Genomic DNA, 14,750 nt, shown 5'->3' with positions numbered 1-14,750 from the left:
TTGTCCTGGAATGCATAATTTCCCTGCAAACAGGTCAAAAACTTACAATCTCATTTCCCTCCAAAAAGGGGATGGGGAAAAGACTACAGGGGGAATGGGGGATGGGGAAATGATCCAATCCTGGATGAGATGAGTTAGACTTCAATTAATTGAATAGATAGGCCCACCAATCGGGATGGCCCCATACAAGTCAATGAGCAATAGATCCATATTAGGTTAGGTCTTGGATAGAGACAGAAAGAGATCATCACAGGGCCCCCATGCTACACAGCTGGTAAATATCGGACATCTGTTTGGCACTTTCATGTATACATACTCGTCTTATGTGTTGTCAGTCTCGCTGTTTGCGTATCAATATGATTTTATAGTATGTTTTATAATTTCTTTGTTTACATTTTTCCTTTTTCTCCAACTAGATAGATTGCTGGTTGTTAGCTTTATACCTTCAGCTATTTACCAATACATTTCTGTTGTTGTGTTGAAGCTTTAACTCAAGGTTAAGAACTCTCATTTACAAAATCATGTCAGAGAAATATTAAATATCAAAGATATAAATTCCGGATAACAAACTGTACGTCAGAATAAAGTCAAATAAAGGTCAGAAACACATACGGTTGCACCCGCGCTAAAACTGGGAATGATCTCAGATAGGTCTCAAACTGATCTCCAATGCAAACGTAATGCACCTGAAAGAGTTTTAACTTTTCTCAATAGTGCTGGAGCATTTTTTCATACTATATATGAGCATTGGGACGCCATTTAAAAAGAATGACACCACAATGCACAATCCCACGCATTAACATATATTGCTCTCTACCACAACAGAGTGTGAATGGACACCCAAGCAGCCTATAGAAACCATAGCCATTTCATCACATAAAAAGTCCCCGATATGCGATGGATATTACCATTTAAATCCAGCTCACCACAACATTTGGTTAATACAATTTTGCTGCTTAGTGGAACACTATTTGCATTAAAGCTCTGACAGATTTAGAGTATAGGTTAATCTTAAAAACAAATAAAAGTTTGCTGTGATAACATAAAATTACTTTGTTAGTAAATCATCCACTAAAGCTCTGCCATGAAGCATTCAAACATTGCATTTACTGGTTCAAGGAAGGTCTCTTTGACTCTTAGTAAACATGTTTTCTAGTTGTAATTCCTTTAAAATACATTTGGCAGAACACAGTGAATTTCTCATGTTGTGGCCTTCTTTAAAGCAGTTAAGATCTGGAAACCAAAGTTAAAAGAGGACAATTTAAATCCAGCAGTCTATTTTTTACTGTTACAAGCTCTTCCGAAAAAAAGTAAATACAGAAAAGAACAAGAAAATAGCTTAATTTAAGTGAATTATTCAATGAATTGAGAGATGTTATCTTATGGACACCATTTTTCCATTTTAACTCAATCGAAGCGTAACTGGACTTGTAATAAGATTACACATACCTAAGTCAATGTACAAGGGCAGGTAAACTAATTATTTTGTTACTGTGTAGCAACCACACTTATCACTTGCCTTCTATTTTGATTAAACTTCCTTCAAACAGGTGTTGCGTGTATATATATACACACATATATACATACACACACACAAACACATATACACACACATATATACAGTGGGGACAGAAAGTATTCAGACCCCCTTAAATTTTTCACTCTTTGTTATATTGCAGTAATTTGCTAAAATAATTTAAGTTCATTTTTTTACCTCATTAATGTACACACAGCACCCCATATTGACAGAAGAACACAGAATTGTTGACATTTTTGCAGATTTATTAAAAAAGAAAAACTGAAATATCACATGGTCCTAAGTATTCAGACCCTTTGCTCAGTATTTAGTAGAAGCACCCTTTTGATCTAATACAACCGTGAGTCTTTTTGGGAAAGATGCAACAAGTTTTTCATACCTGGATTTGGGGATCCTCTGCCACTCCTCCTTGAAGATCCTCTCCAGTTCTGTCAGGTTAGATGGTAAACGTTGGTGGACAGCCATGTTTAGGTCTCTCCAGAAATGCTCAATTGGGTTTAAGTCAGGGCTCTGGCTGGGCCATTCAAGAACAGTCACTGAGTTGTTGTGAAGCCACTCCTTCGTTATTTTAGCTGCGTGCTTAGGGTCATTGTCTTGTTGGAAGGTAAACCTTCAGCCCAGTCTGAGGTCCTGAGCACTCTGGAGAAGGTTTTCGTCCAGGATATCCCTGTACTTGGCCGCATTCATCTTTCCCTCGATTGCAACCAGTCGTCCTGTCCCTGCAGCTGAAAAACACCCCCACAGCATGATGCTGCCACCACCATGCTTCACTGTTGGGACTGTATTGGACAGGGGATGAGCAGTGCCTGGTTTTCTCCACACATACAGCTTATAATTAAGACCAAAAGTTCTATCTTGGTCTCATCAGACCAGAAAATCTTATTTCTCACCTTTCTCACTCATCTTGGAGTCCTTCGGGTGTTTTTTAGTAGACTCCATGCAGGCTTTCGTGTGTCTTGCACTGAGGAGAGGCTTCTGTCGGGCCACTCTGCCATAAAGCCCTGACTGGTGGAGGGTTGCAGTGATGGTTGACTTTCTACAACTTTCTCCCATCTCTCGACTGCATCTCTGGAGCTCAGCCACAGTGATCTTTGGATTCTTCTTTACCTCTCTCACCAAGGCTCTTCTCCCCCGATAGCTCAGTTTGGCTGGACGGCCAGCTCTAGGACGGGTTCTTGTCATCCCAAACGTCTTCCATTTAAGGATTATGGCGGCCACTGTCTTCTTAGGAACCTTAAGTGCAGCAGAAATTTTTTTATAACCTTGGCCAGATCTGTGCCTTGCCACAATTCTGTCTCTGAGCTCTTCAGGCAGTTCCTTTGACCTCATGATTCTCATTTGCTCTGACATGCACTGTGAGCTGTAAGGTCTTATATAGACAGGTATGTGGCTTTCCTAATCAAGTCGAATCAGTATAATCAAACACAGCTGGACTCAAATGAAGGTGTAGAACCATCTCAAGGATGATCAGAAGAAATGGACAGCACCTGAGTTAAATATATGAGTGTCACAGCAAAGGATCTGAATACTGTCAATATGGGGTGCTGTGTGTATATTAATGAGGAAGAAATGAACTTAAATGATTTTAGCAAATAGCTGCAATATAAAAGAGTGAAAAATTTCAGGGGGTCTGAATACTTTCCGTCCTCACTGAACATACACATATATACACACACACACATATATACACACACATATACATACACACGCTTTTTTTTCCTCCTTGGGCATTGTTTTGAATTATATATATCATGCATCAGGTAAAAGTATGGTTTGACATTTAATAAGCTTTGTAATTTCTAAAAATAGCAGAGAACATTCAAAATGAAAAATAAGACAAATGTAAATAAAAGAAACAATGAACATAGAACTGATATTGTATTTTAAAATAGCTTGATTTTGTGTAGAGATGCTCTGGGTATGAAAGTAAATAAAATTATAATTCTTCAATTTTCTGATCGGGGCCTATATGTTGATCTGAATCTGATATGGGAAATGCAGATTTTGAACTGGAAACAAAGACATTCCTTCTAAGAGGTAAAATATAGAAAACTGGCAACACCAGTTGCAGAAAACATTACTGCTATCCAAGGCTCAGTTTGAAAGATTCCCCTTTTTTCCTCTCCCAGTCTCAATTTTTTTCACCAGACAGGAATTGAGGGAAAACCCCTAACAGCAACACAAACAGGGATACCAGTGTTGTGTTATTTTTGCAGTGTAAGGCCTGGCTAGGTAAGCCTTGAGTAGCAATAAAAAACTGACAGGGGTTATAAAGATTTCACACTTATTTCAAAACAAGAAGACAAAACAAGCTTGGCTAGAAATACACTTTATGAAAAACAAGTCAAGCATTAAAAAAAACAATGCAGTATAATGACATTTAAAAAATGACTTTGTTATTACCTTTGATACCCTGTTGATAACCTCTCGGCCTACAGCAAGACCTTGGACAAAAGTTCGAGCTGCAACAAAAGCTTTAGTCACTTGGGCTTTTAGCTTCCTTGGTACTTCTCCAAATGGTTTCAACTGGTCAATGTATTTGCTTACACATTCAAGATATTCTTCTGAGAAATGATATTGAGGATTTATGAGCTGAAACATACGTTCCAAAAGACGGGCCCAAAAATCATTTAGCATTTCTTCCAAATTGACATTTCCTCCTGTGTAGTAGCGTTTAAGCTCCATGAATAAATCCTGGAATACCTCTGAATTCTGCGTGTACAAAAGTCCATATGTCCTTACAAATATTTCATTTAGGGATCTCTGTGCATTTTCTAGAAGCAATTTGAAAAGTTCTAGACAGAGAAAAAGAAACATTAAAAAGTTTAAGGGAAAAACATGGCAGAATAGTTTAAATAAATGTAAGGTTAGGTTATAAGATTCATTACGAAAGTATCACATAGCAACCAATCACCTTCAAGCAAAAATTTGCTAGTATGATTACAAAAACGTTAGATACACAAGATCTTTAGTGTATGACTTTTAGCTAAATATCACGGCAAACTCCTTTAGCTATGTACTTATCGGCACACATGATTTGCCATTTATAAAAATATATAATACCAATTTAAGTATGAATAAAACTATTGGAAATTACTTCAGCACTGTTAAATTTGGTGAATTAAAAAATAAATGTACAGTGCATTTGAAAAGTATTCAAAGCGCTACACTTTTTCCACATTTTGTTATGTTACAGCCTTACTCCAAAATGGATTAAATTCATTATTTTCCTTCAAATTCTGCAAACAATACCCCATAATGACAAAGTGAAAGAAGTTTGTTTGAAATCCTTTCAAAATTTATTAAAAATAAAAAACAAAAAAATTACATAAGTATTTAGTCTTTGTTTGTACTTACATCCTCAAAGGATATGTAAAGATTTGTTTAAAAAAAAAAGTCATACTTACCTCCTCTGTGCAGTTGGTTTTGCACAGTGGCTCTGATCCTCCTCTTCTGGGGTCCCTCAGAGGCACTCCTGGCTCCTCCTTTTTCTCGAGTGCCCTGTTGGAGATCCGCTCTCCATCGGGGAACTCGTGTGGGCGCTCTCCTGTGTCCTGCTGCTGCGTCCATTGACACAGACAGTAGAACTCGGCCCCACCCCTGGCTCCTGCATCATTGGATTTGATTGACAGCAGCAGGAGCTAATTGTTCCTGCTGCTATCAATTTATCTAATGAGGACCCAAGACACCCACTGGAGCCTGTGTGCTCATTCTTATCGCTGGACAGACCGGGCTCAGGTAAGTAAAAGGGGGGCTCAGGGGGGCTGCTGCACTACAGAAGGGTTTTCACTTTAATGCATAGAATGCATTAAGGTGAAAAACATCAAAGGTTTACAACCCCTTTAAGTCATTTTGAGTATGATGCTACAAGCTTGGCACACCTATTTTTGGGCAGTTTCTCCCATTCTTCTTTGCATGACCTCTCAACGGACAATTCCTTGAACTTGATGGCTTGGTTTGTGCTCTGACATGCAATGTTAACTGTGGGACCTTATATAGACAGGTGTGTGACTTTTCAAATCATGTCCAATCCACTGAATTTACCACAGGTGGATTCCAATCAAGCTGTAGAAATATCTTAAAGATGATCGGTGGAAACCAGATGCACCTGAGCACAATTGAGTGTCATGGCAAGGGCTGTGAATACTTCTCACATGTGATCTTTAATTTTTTTATTTTTAATGAATTTGCAAAGATTTCAAAAAACTTCTTTCACATTGTCATTTTGGGATATTGTTTGTATAATTCTGAGAAAAAATAATGAATGTAATCCATTTTGAAATAAGGCTGTAACATAACAAAATGTGGAAAAAGTGAAGCGCTGTGAATACTTTCCAGATGCACTGTACATTGCATTTTTATTTGACATTGACCATTTCTGTCTTTTACTTTCAAGTCTTAAAGTGGATGTAAACCTGATTCTAGAAATTTGAGCTGGGCATATATCTGCAGTGTTTTCTTATCTCTCTTCAAAGCCCTATATCCAATAGCTGTCTCCTGTTCCATTCTTGTTATCAGCTTGATAACTCCTGGCAAGTTCTCCGTCACATATGATAACAGCAAGCAGAGTTTTGTGTTGGGGAGTCTGCAATAAATAGATTAGCAGAGTCCTGAACTATTCAATAATCAGCTCTGAAAGTCTCTACCTATGAGGAGAGGGGGTGTGTGCCTTTCCTCCAATCCGCTGTCTTGGCTGTATGCCCAGGTTTCACTGCAGTGTTGAACAGAAAGAGAAAATCTCCTAACACGAGCTGAACTTTCTAAACAGTATATAAAGCTGAAGACAGCAGATATACAGTACATGTAAAACTTATGTAGGGAGATATGTTTCATTCCTGTGTATCATCTGAGGCTGTTCACTTCACTGGGTATATGTCAGGGTTTACATTACACTTTAAATTAATTTAAATTTCCTCACACACCCTTTATATTTAAATTTTAGTTATGAAAATATTACAGATGTTTTTTCAGATGTCACAAATCAAAGACAATTAAATATCCATTAAAATAATGAATGGCAAATACTATGAAATTATGTTTATTAATCAGATCTCATTGCTTTCTTACTTTGTTTTATTGCAGACAAAGGCATAAAAAGGAACTTCTACAACTTAATGACTTTTCTTAGTAAAAGCCATTTCTTCCTTTTACCCTGGAACTGCCTTGTTGCCTTAGACATTTCCCATAGGACTTGAGGCTTCATTTATAAAACAGCACTAAGGGCCGTACCCCAGGCATAGAGCTGCTCATAAAAAGCATAGCACATTTATGAAGCACAGTGTTTTGCTTTTAAGATGTGTATTGAGCTTCACTTGGTTCACACTCCAAGGAAAGTGGAGTGCCATTCAATGAATGAAAAAAATACTCAGAAGGTAGAGAGCTCATTCACGAGACCTTTGAATATCATGTGACTGAACTCTTCTTGAACCACGACATTCTCTCTTAAGTGTTTAGCAGAGAGAACTTTATGGGACACCACAAGAGCTTATATTAAATGAGACGTAAAATACAAGCCACCGTGTGGAGTAATGATGAATTGTCTAGCAGAGAGCAGATCAACTTCTGGTTTTAAAATAGACCCTTACAGAATAAGATAATTGGAGAGGTTTTGTAAAAATGTTTCTTCTGCTTGAAAAACAGGCAGCACATAAGATTTCCACCCCCCACCCGCTAATTAAGATTTTAGCATTTTTCAGCAGTTTTACTTTAAATTGCTATTTTCTGCTCTTCTTACCTACTTCACTTTATTTCCTCAACTTTCCTCTATTTGGCTTATATCTACTTTTTTACCCCAACCTCCCCCTCCCCTTTTCCCCTTCCAACTGAGATGGACACATATCTACAAGGGCTCTTATTGTTTCACACTTATACAAATGAAAAATCATAAACTGGGATACTTAGCTCTTAATATACAAGGTTTGAACTCTCCCAATAAAAGCGTGAAGGCCTTTCATCATTTTATATCCCTACATGCCATCATCATTTGTGTACAGGAAACCCATTTCTCTAGCTTCTCCTGTCCTAGATATTTTCATGTTTCCTATCCTGTCATTTATATAGCTAATGCATCTACTAAACAAAAAGAGTGCTCATTGGCTTTAAAACAAGTATCCCCTTCACCTTAGAACACTTAATCTCTGACCCGGAAGAAAGACAACTTAACAATGCACAAGTGATAATAATCACATGCTATGGCCCAAAAAACAAACAGCTGCCCTTCTTTACACACTTGTTCAGGATCTTACACAAGGGACATCTACTGTAACTGGAGACTCCAATATTCATTTAGCATCCCTTTTGGACAAAGAAACAAGACTTATGGGTGCCCCTCCTCGTCTATGCTCTTGTCTTTTTTCCCGGACATTATGTACACTTCTTTCCCAATACTCTTTGGTAGATGCCTGGAGAGAGCTGAACCCAGAGCAGGCAAGACTGCATTTATTCTTCTCACCCACACCATGTGTTCTTTAGAATAGACCAGGTTTTTCCTCACCACACAAGCAATACCTCAGTTGCAGTCCTGTGAAATTTTGCCATCTGGTGGTAAGATTATAGCACTATCCTTTTATTCTAAACAGCACTCCATGGTAAACTGTAGAATGGTAGATGGTGTCTAAATGACTCTCTGTTGAGTAGCCCTGACATACACTAGAAAGTTTCAGAATCTTTGAATAAATACTTTACACTGCATACCTCCCCAGATATTACATCCGAAACGGTTTGGTGTACACATAAAACGGTTATTAAAAGGGAGATTGACTCAAATGGCCACCAAATTAAAAAGCAATAAGCAGAAAATATTACACAAATGGAAAAAAAACATGCTTATTTGCTAGATCAATAAAAATCCTTCCCTTCAAGCTCTCCTTAAACTGCCTGAAAGAAGAAGCAAGTTGAATCTCTGTTGGCTTCTCAAGTTGAAAAACAATATATGGTTTCCACATATATTGTAATAAACTGCACACGCTCTTAGCAAACTGGTTGTGTAGATCTATGCAGACCTATTCATCTAAAAAGAAATAAAACTGAATTCTTGAGCTACCCCATTAAAATACTCATTATATATTTAGAAAAGTGTTTCACAAACCTCTTGACAAATTATCAGACCCCCTCCCAAACCTGAGGTGACTGAAAAATTCCAATCCAAACTTCCTCTCCTTCACATCCCTGATAACCTAGTACATCTTCTTGAGACTTCCTTACAGAAGTGAAATCAGCAATCAAATCCTTAAAATTCCAGAACAGACCTAGCTTCAGGGCCATACATATATTAAAAAAAGTTTTGGCATGGGACTTTAAATAAGGTGTAAGACGCATGGAATACAAGCTAAAACATAGTTGATACATTTATTGAGAATTTGATACAATTATTATCATATTACATCAAACACAGGTAAAATAATATCAAGCCAATTTATAATGGTTCCAATGTACAGTACATGATTAAAAAGTTTCAAATGTCAATAGATGATTGGAAAAAGGCATCTTAAAAACATGATGTGTTTCATGAGCCACTCCTCACTTCCTCAGGAGTGGATGCACATAAAATGTAAATCGGCTGAGGCGTATGCACAGCAGCACCTAAGATGGCCGCAGGCTATTAGAGCTCTGCTCCACCGCGGCCCCACGATAACCACGGGAGCGTTCGGAGCAACCCACAGAGCACACCGGACCGTACGAGTGGGGGAATCCCCCAAGAACATAGCCCTGACAACGGCGACCGTTCGTCGGAACCTGGCGAGCCAGATGACAGCGGCGGGCCCTCCGCTCAGCTACGCCAAAATGGCGGCGGCTCCACGAGGCCCGCACATACAGGAGGAAATGGAGCTATCAAGGGGGGAACAGGACTCACAGCCTACACAGCCACCACAGACCCCAGGTGAGGACTTCCCACCACTGCCCCTGGCTGCATCCCCCGCTTCCACAGAGTCCCTCTTGGGCAGGATGGGACTGGGCCTTCCCTCAACACCAATGCTAGATCCTCACACAGGAATGTTGCTATCAGATACAGAAGCCCACTCTGAAGTACCTATACCATCAGACTTTCCCTCCATGATGGAGGCCTTCTCCCAGCTTCTCTCTAAGAGCCTGGCTCAAAATGCAGCACACATTACCTCATCCATCCATGCTGACTTGCAGCAAATAGGGATGAGGATGGACATAATTGAGAAGAAAGCTGACCAAGCAGTTTCCCGTATTAATCAAAATTCAGGAAGGATTCAAGATCTGCAAGATCAGCTGGAAACAGCATTTGCCAAAATCGATGACCTCGAAAACAGGTCAAGACGCTATAACTTTCACGTTCGAGGACTCCCTGAATCTGAAAAAGATGTACATGCTGTAGTAAAGACCCTTATGCGAAACCTCATACCAGATATCACGGAACAACAATAGGAGCTGGATAGAGCTCACAGAGCCCTACAACCCCCCCGTTCAGATGGTCTCCCCAGAGACATTATTGTGAAACCCCATTTCTACTCCATAAAGGAAGAGGTGATGAGAAGATCTAGGGGCTCAGAAAATCTCAAATTATTGGGACACAGGATCCAGATCTTTGCAGACTTATCACCATATACTGTACAAAAAAGACGCTCTCTCAAACTGTTACTCCAACTTCTGCTTGACAAGGAGATCTCATATCGTTGGTCCTTCCCCCTTCGTTTAAACTTTTCCTATAGGAACAAAAATTTTGGCTTTTCCTCATTCGCAGAAGGGGAACGGCTGCTACTGCAATTGGGTTTGATCCCCCAGGACCCTTCTTCCTCTCAGCACAGCAGGAACTTCTCCTCATCCACAAAAAGACCCCCACCAGCAAGTCCGCTGCAACCCACCTGGCTTAAACAGAGCTCCAAACGCTCAAAGGAAAATCTTCCCCCGTGATGGGTTCCCTTCCATTTGGATCCAGAACTTATTTCAGTGCACCCTGGTGGACTTACCGGTTCAACCGTGACCCTTCCGGGACATTTACCCTTCCTTTCCCTTTTTTTTATGCCCTCGGCAAAGTTGCCATATGACAGAAGGAGCTCATTCTTCTCCTTTACAGTGACTTCCACTACTCCCATCTCAGATTTCATGGGCGCAACAACAGCAGACCCTGCAAAATCGCAGGATTGTGGCGGAATCGGGAGGAGGTCTCTTATTTTCATTTAAAGTTATTTTATATATCGGTATCTGGACTTCATTCAGACCAGCTAGGTCCATATAGATTCTATTGCTTATTGTTCCCCCCCTTACTGGCAGATCCCAAAGTTGCACTTACTATAATTCAGCCTCTATATTTTCAATATTTTGATCACCTTGTAAGGTCCGACTAGTCCTGCGGACCCTAACTACTGGATACATCTTGCCATGCCATTGCAGCCCCTAGGTCTGGTGGGGACAGTACAATCCTATTTTATACATAACCATTAGTTGATAGGGTTGCTCTGATTTATTTCTCTCCTTATTTTCCTATTATGTTTTGTTGAAGCAGTGTTAGAATGTATTAAGTTTACTAGATATATGTTTCTAGAGGTGGCGGGGCCGTGGTGGATTTAGTGCACCTCCAGTTGAAATCAGACGCACAGATCGTGCGTTTGGTTTCTTGTTCGGTTATCCCTTTGGTGGATTACCAGCCCTCTCAGGTGAAAGGGTAGGGAATGGGCAGCCCATCCTACCCGGGGGTTGGGGAGGGGTCTGGAGACCCCTATTTTGCTATGTTCAGCTCATGTTACATGTATGACAGTTATGCGGATCAATTTTTAGTGACATATCTATTCCCTCTATTACTTTCTCTCACCTTTCTCCTCTCCCTTCCTCCTACTTGAGCGCTCCCAGGTTCTGCACTCGCTTATGGCTTCTCCTCCCAGGTCTGATGCTCCAGACGAGCTTACTACAAGTGATCCACAAGACAAGTCCTCTCACAAATACAGGTAAGACCTCTCTCATAAGCAAAGCCCCATCACACTCAATTTATGACTGATCTCCCCAAGGCTCATCCAACACTTAACTTTGTTTCACACAATACTCAGGGATTGAACTCCCCTATCAAGAGGAGGAAACTTTCAAATCTATCATTCAATGCACACGGATATTCTCTTCCTACAGGAGACCCATTTCCCCATATCATACAAACCTACATTCCTCCATCGTAACTTCCCCCAGTTTTTCATTTCATCTGCACCCAACAAAACTAAAGGGGTGGCTATAAGTTTCGCTAAACATATCAATCTCTCTCAACCTCACAACCTTTAGCTTTTGACTTCTCCCTGGATAAGTCAGGAGATGGACTAACGAAACCCAAACGCCCTACTAGACAAAGCATTAAAGTAGCTAAGTTGTTGCATGAGACGGGATTGGTAGATGCCTGGAGGGAATCTAACCCTCGCTCTAAGGATTATTCACACTTCTCAGCACCCCATAATTCCTACGCCAGGATAGACCACATCTTTATACATGCCTCTACAATCCCTTTGATCGTGCGGTCACGGATTGTGGACTCTCCGCTATCGGACCACTCAATGGTGACTCTATCCACCCATAGAAATTCAGGTCATAGAGAATGCAACCATTGGCGCCTTCAGGAATCCATCCTGAACGATCCCATACAGGCCACTATCATAGAGAAATCCATTAAAGAATACTTTAATTTAAACTCCACGATGGACATTACACCGTCCACAGTCTGGGCTGCTCATAAAGCGGTGATCAGGGGGAAACTAATGCAATTAACAGCTTCACTGAAAGCAGAACACAAAATCGATACGATCAAATTGACTGCGAACTTTCGTGCTCTCGCAAAAGCACACAAGCTTAATCCCAATGCGGAGTCCCTGACTCAGCTGGATAGGGCCCGAGCTCTTCTCAATCTGCACTTAACGACAGCAGCGGAAAGGCACCTCAGGTGGACAGGGGCACGTTTTTACTCCCAGAAAGATAAGATAGGGGCGAAATTGGCGGTAAAACTTACTCCTAAACCTCGCCAACTGGTATTTCCCAAAATTAAATTGAACTCAGGCGACCTGACCCAGAATCCCAGCAAGATTATGGAAGCATTCCAACAATCTTATGCGGAACTTTACAGACCGCAAAGCCAACAATCCGGACAATCACGGGGAGACTTTTTCGACTCCCTGCCATTGCCATTGCCTTCATTATCTTCAGAACATAAGCCCCTTCTCAGTCACAGAGGTTCTGGACACTATTAACTCCTTGAAGCTTGGCTCCTCCCCTGGTCCTGATTTGGGGAAACGTTAGCCCCACATCTCACAAAGTTTTTTAACTTTCTTAGGGAAGGACATCCTTTAGGAACTGACCTTAATGCAGCGTATATTTCGGTAATTCCCAAGCCAGGGAAGGACCCGAGTGAAGTGGGAAACTATAGGCCTATCTCCTTAATTAACAACGACATAAAGATTATGACCAAGATCCTAGCAAATAAAATAGCCAGTTTTATCCCCTCATACATACATAATGACCAGGTAGGGTTCATACCTGGGAGGCAAGGCCCAGATCAGATTAGAAGGACAATAGATGTTATCTCCCTCCTTAAATCAAGCTGGGATGGAGGTGCCCCCAATCAGGTTTTATTCTCTCTATTGACCTTCACAAGGCGTTCGATTCAATTGAATGGAACTACCTTTCCGAAACCCTTAGAAGATGGAACTTCAGGCCCCATTTCCTAAATATAATCGATTCTATGTACTCTAATCCCTCTGCCCAAGTGCGGTTGATAGGAAGATATTCGACCTCCTTTCCAATCGGGAGGGGCACTAGGCAGGGCTGTCCCCTTTCGCCCCTTCTCTATGCGATGGCCATTGAATCATTGGCCATAGCAATTAAAACAAACCCTGATATCAAGGGGGTGACATGCGGGGACCAGGAACACAAATGCGCACTTTATGCGGATGATCTCTTGCTATATATTACCTCCCCTCTAATAACCACTCCGAACATTTATGGGGTCCTGAACTCATTTAGCAAACTCTCCGGCTTAAAGGTTAATATGTCCAAATCCTTGGCTTTAAATATCACTGTTGCCCCCAACATAGTGACACAACTAACTAATAACTTTGAATTTTCTTGGGCCCCCATGACCATCCCTTATCTGGGGAGTAATTTAACCCCAGACGTAAATAACCTCTTTAAAGTTAATTACCCCACCATGTTCAACAGGTGTAGGGAGGAGTTACAAAAGTGGACGAGGTGTGGTCTGTCCTGGCTGGGAAGAATACACGCTGTCAAGATGACTCTCCTTCCCCATCTCTTATATTTATTCCGTTCTCTGCCAATCCCGCTTCCAAGGAACACTATTCGCAAATTACAATCGGAGATTAGTCGTTTTGTTTGGGGCAATAAGGGCTACATATGTCCATCCAAAATCCTATATCGCCTTAAATCACAGGGAGGATTAGGTCTCCCAGACCTATGGAACTACTTTCAAGCGGCGCAATTGTCGCAAATCTCTATTGTTTTCTCTAAAGGCCCAAAACCTGAGTGGCTCTCAATAGAAAGAAAGGCTACACCCCAAAACACCATTGATTACCTCTTGTGGTGTGATCCTACACATAGACCGGCTATAATGGCCCCCACACTTTCCCACTCAATAGCAACATGCACTAAACTACTTAAATTCCCCTCCCTTACCTCACAGCTCAGGCCTTTATCCCACATATTTCACAACACCAAATTTCTACCGGGAGAAAATATCCGAGCATTCCGATGGTGGACTGACAAAGGCCTTTACCGGATCGGACATTTCCTATCCCAAGCTGGCCCCCTTACCCTGTCTTATTGCAAGCGTAATCTAGAAATGCCGGACACGGAACAGTTCCGTTTTACACAAATCTCCCACTTCTTACACTCTATCTGGACTGACAGATTGGAACCGCCCTCAATAACCCCATATGAACATTGATACTCGAACCTTACGAAACAAAAGGGGGAATCTCTTTGATTTATAATGCACTTCCGTTTAATCTGGATAAGCCGCCCTACGCAAAGACCTGGGAGGAGGATACGGGCAAAGTTTGGCAGACGACAGCCTGGTTCAAGTCCTGGACTCGCTCCTACAAAGGTATTTGTAACATCTCCCTTATAGAGGCCAGTCTAAAGGTTCTGACCAGATGGTATTATGTTCCATCCAGGCTGGCATTGATATACCCCGGCACCTCGCCTCTCTGTTTTCGGGGCCTAGAGGGCTCTATGCTACATACATGGTGGACTTGTCCCCGCA

General features: G+C 41.1%; 1 protein-coding gene across 1 annotated transcript in view; it reads right to left on the bottom strand.

Annotated features, from left to right (window-relative positions):
- Window positions 1-14,750, bottom strand: part of GPC6 (glypican 6) — a 1,118,958-nt gene that overhangs the window by 613,236 nt on the left and 490,972 nt on the right. Inside the window, exon 3 of the mRNA XM_073614370.1 lies at window positions 3,941-4,332. Coding sequence (XP_073470471.1) covers window positions 3,941-4,332 — 392 coding nt within the window. The remainder of the gene's footprint in view (window positions 1-3,940; window positions 4,333-14,750) is intronic.

Source organism: Aquarana catesbeiana, linkage group LG02 (genome assembly GCF_042186555.1).
Source record: "Aquarana catesbeiana isolate 2022-GZ linkage group LG02, ASM4218655v1, whole genome shotgun sequence".
Lineage (NCBI taxonomy): Eukaryota > Metazoa > Chordata > Amphibia > Anura > Ranidae > Aquarana > Aquarana catesbeiana.
The sequence above is the reverse complement of the archived record's forward strand: the minus strand, read 5'-3'. Positions and strand labels throughout refer to the sequence as shown.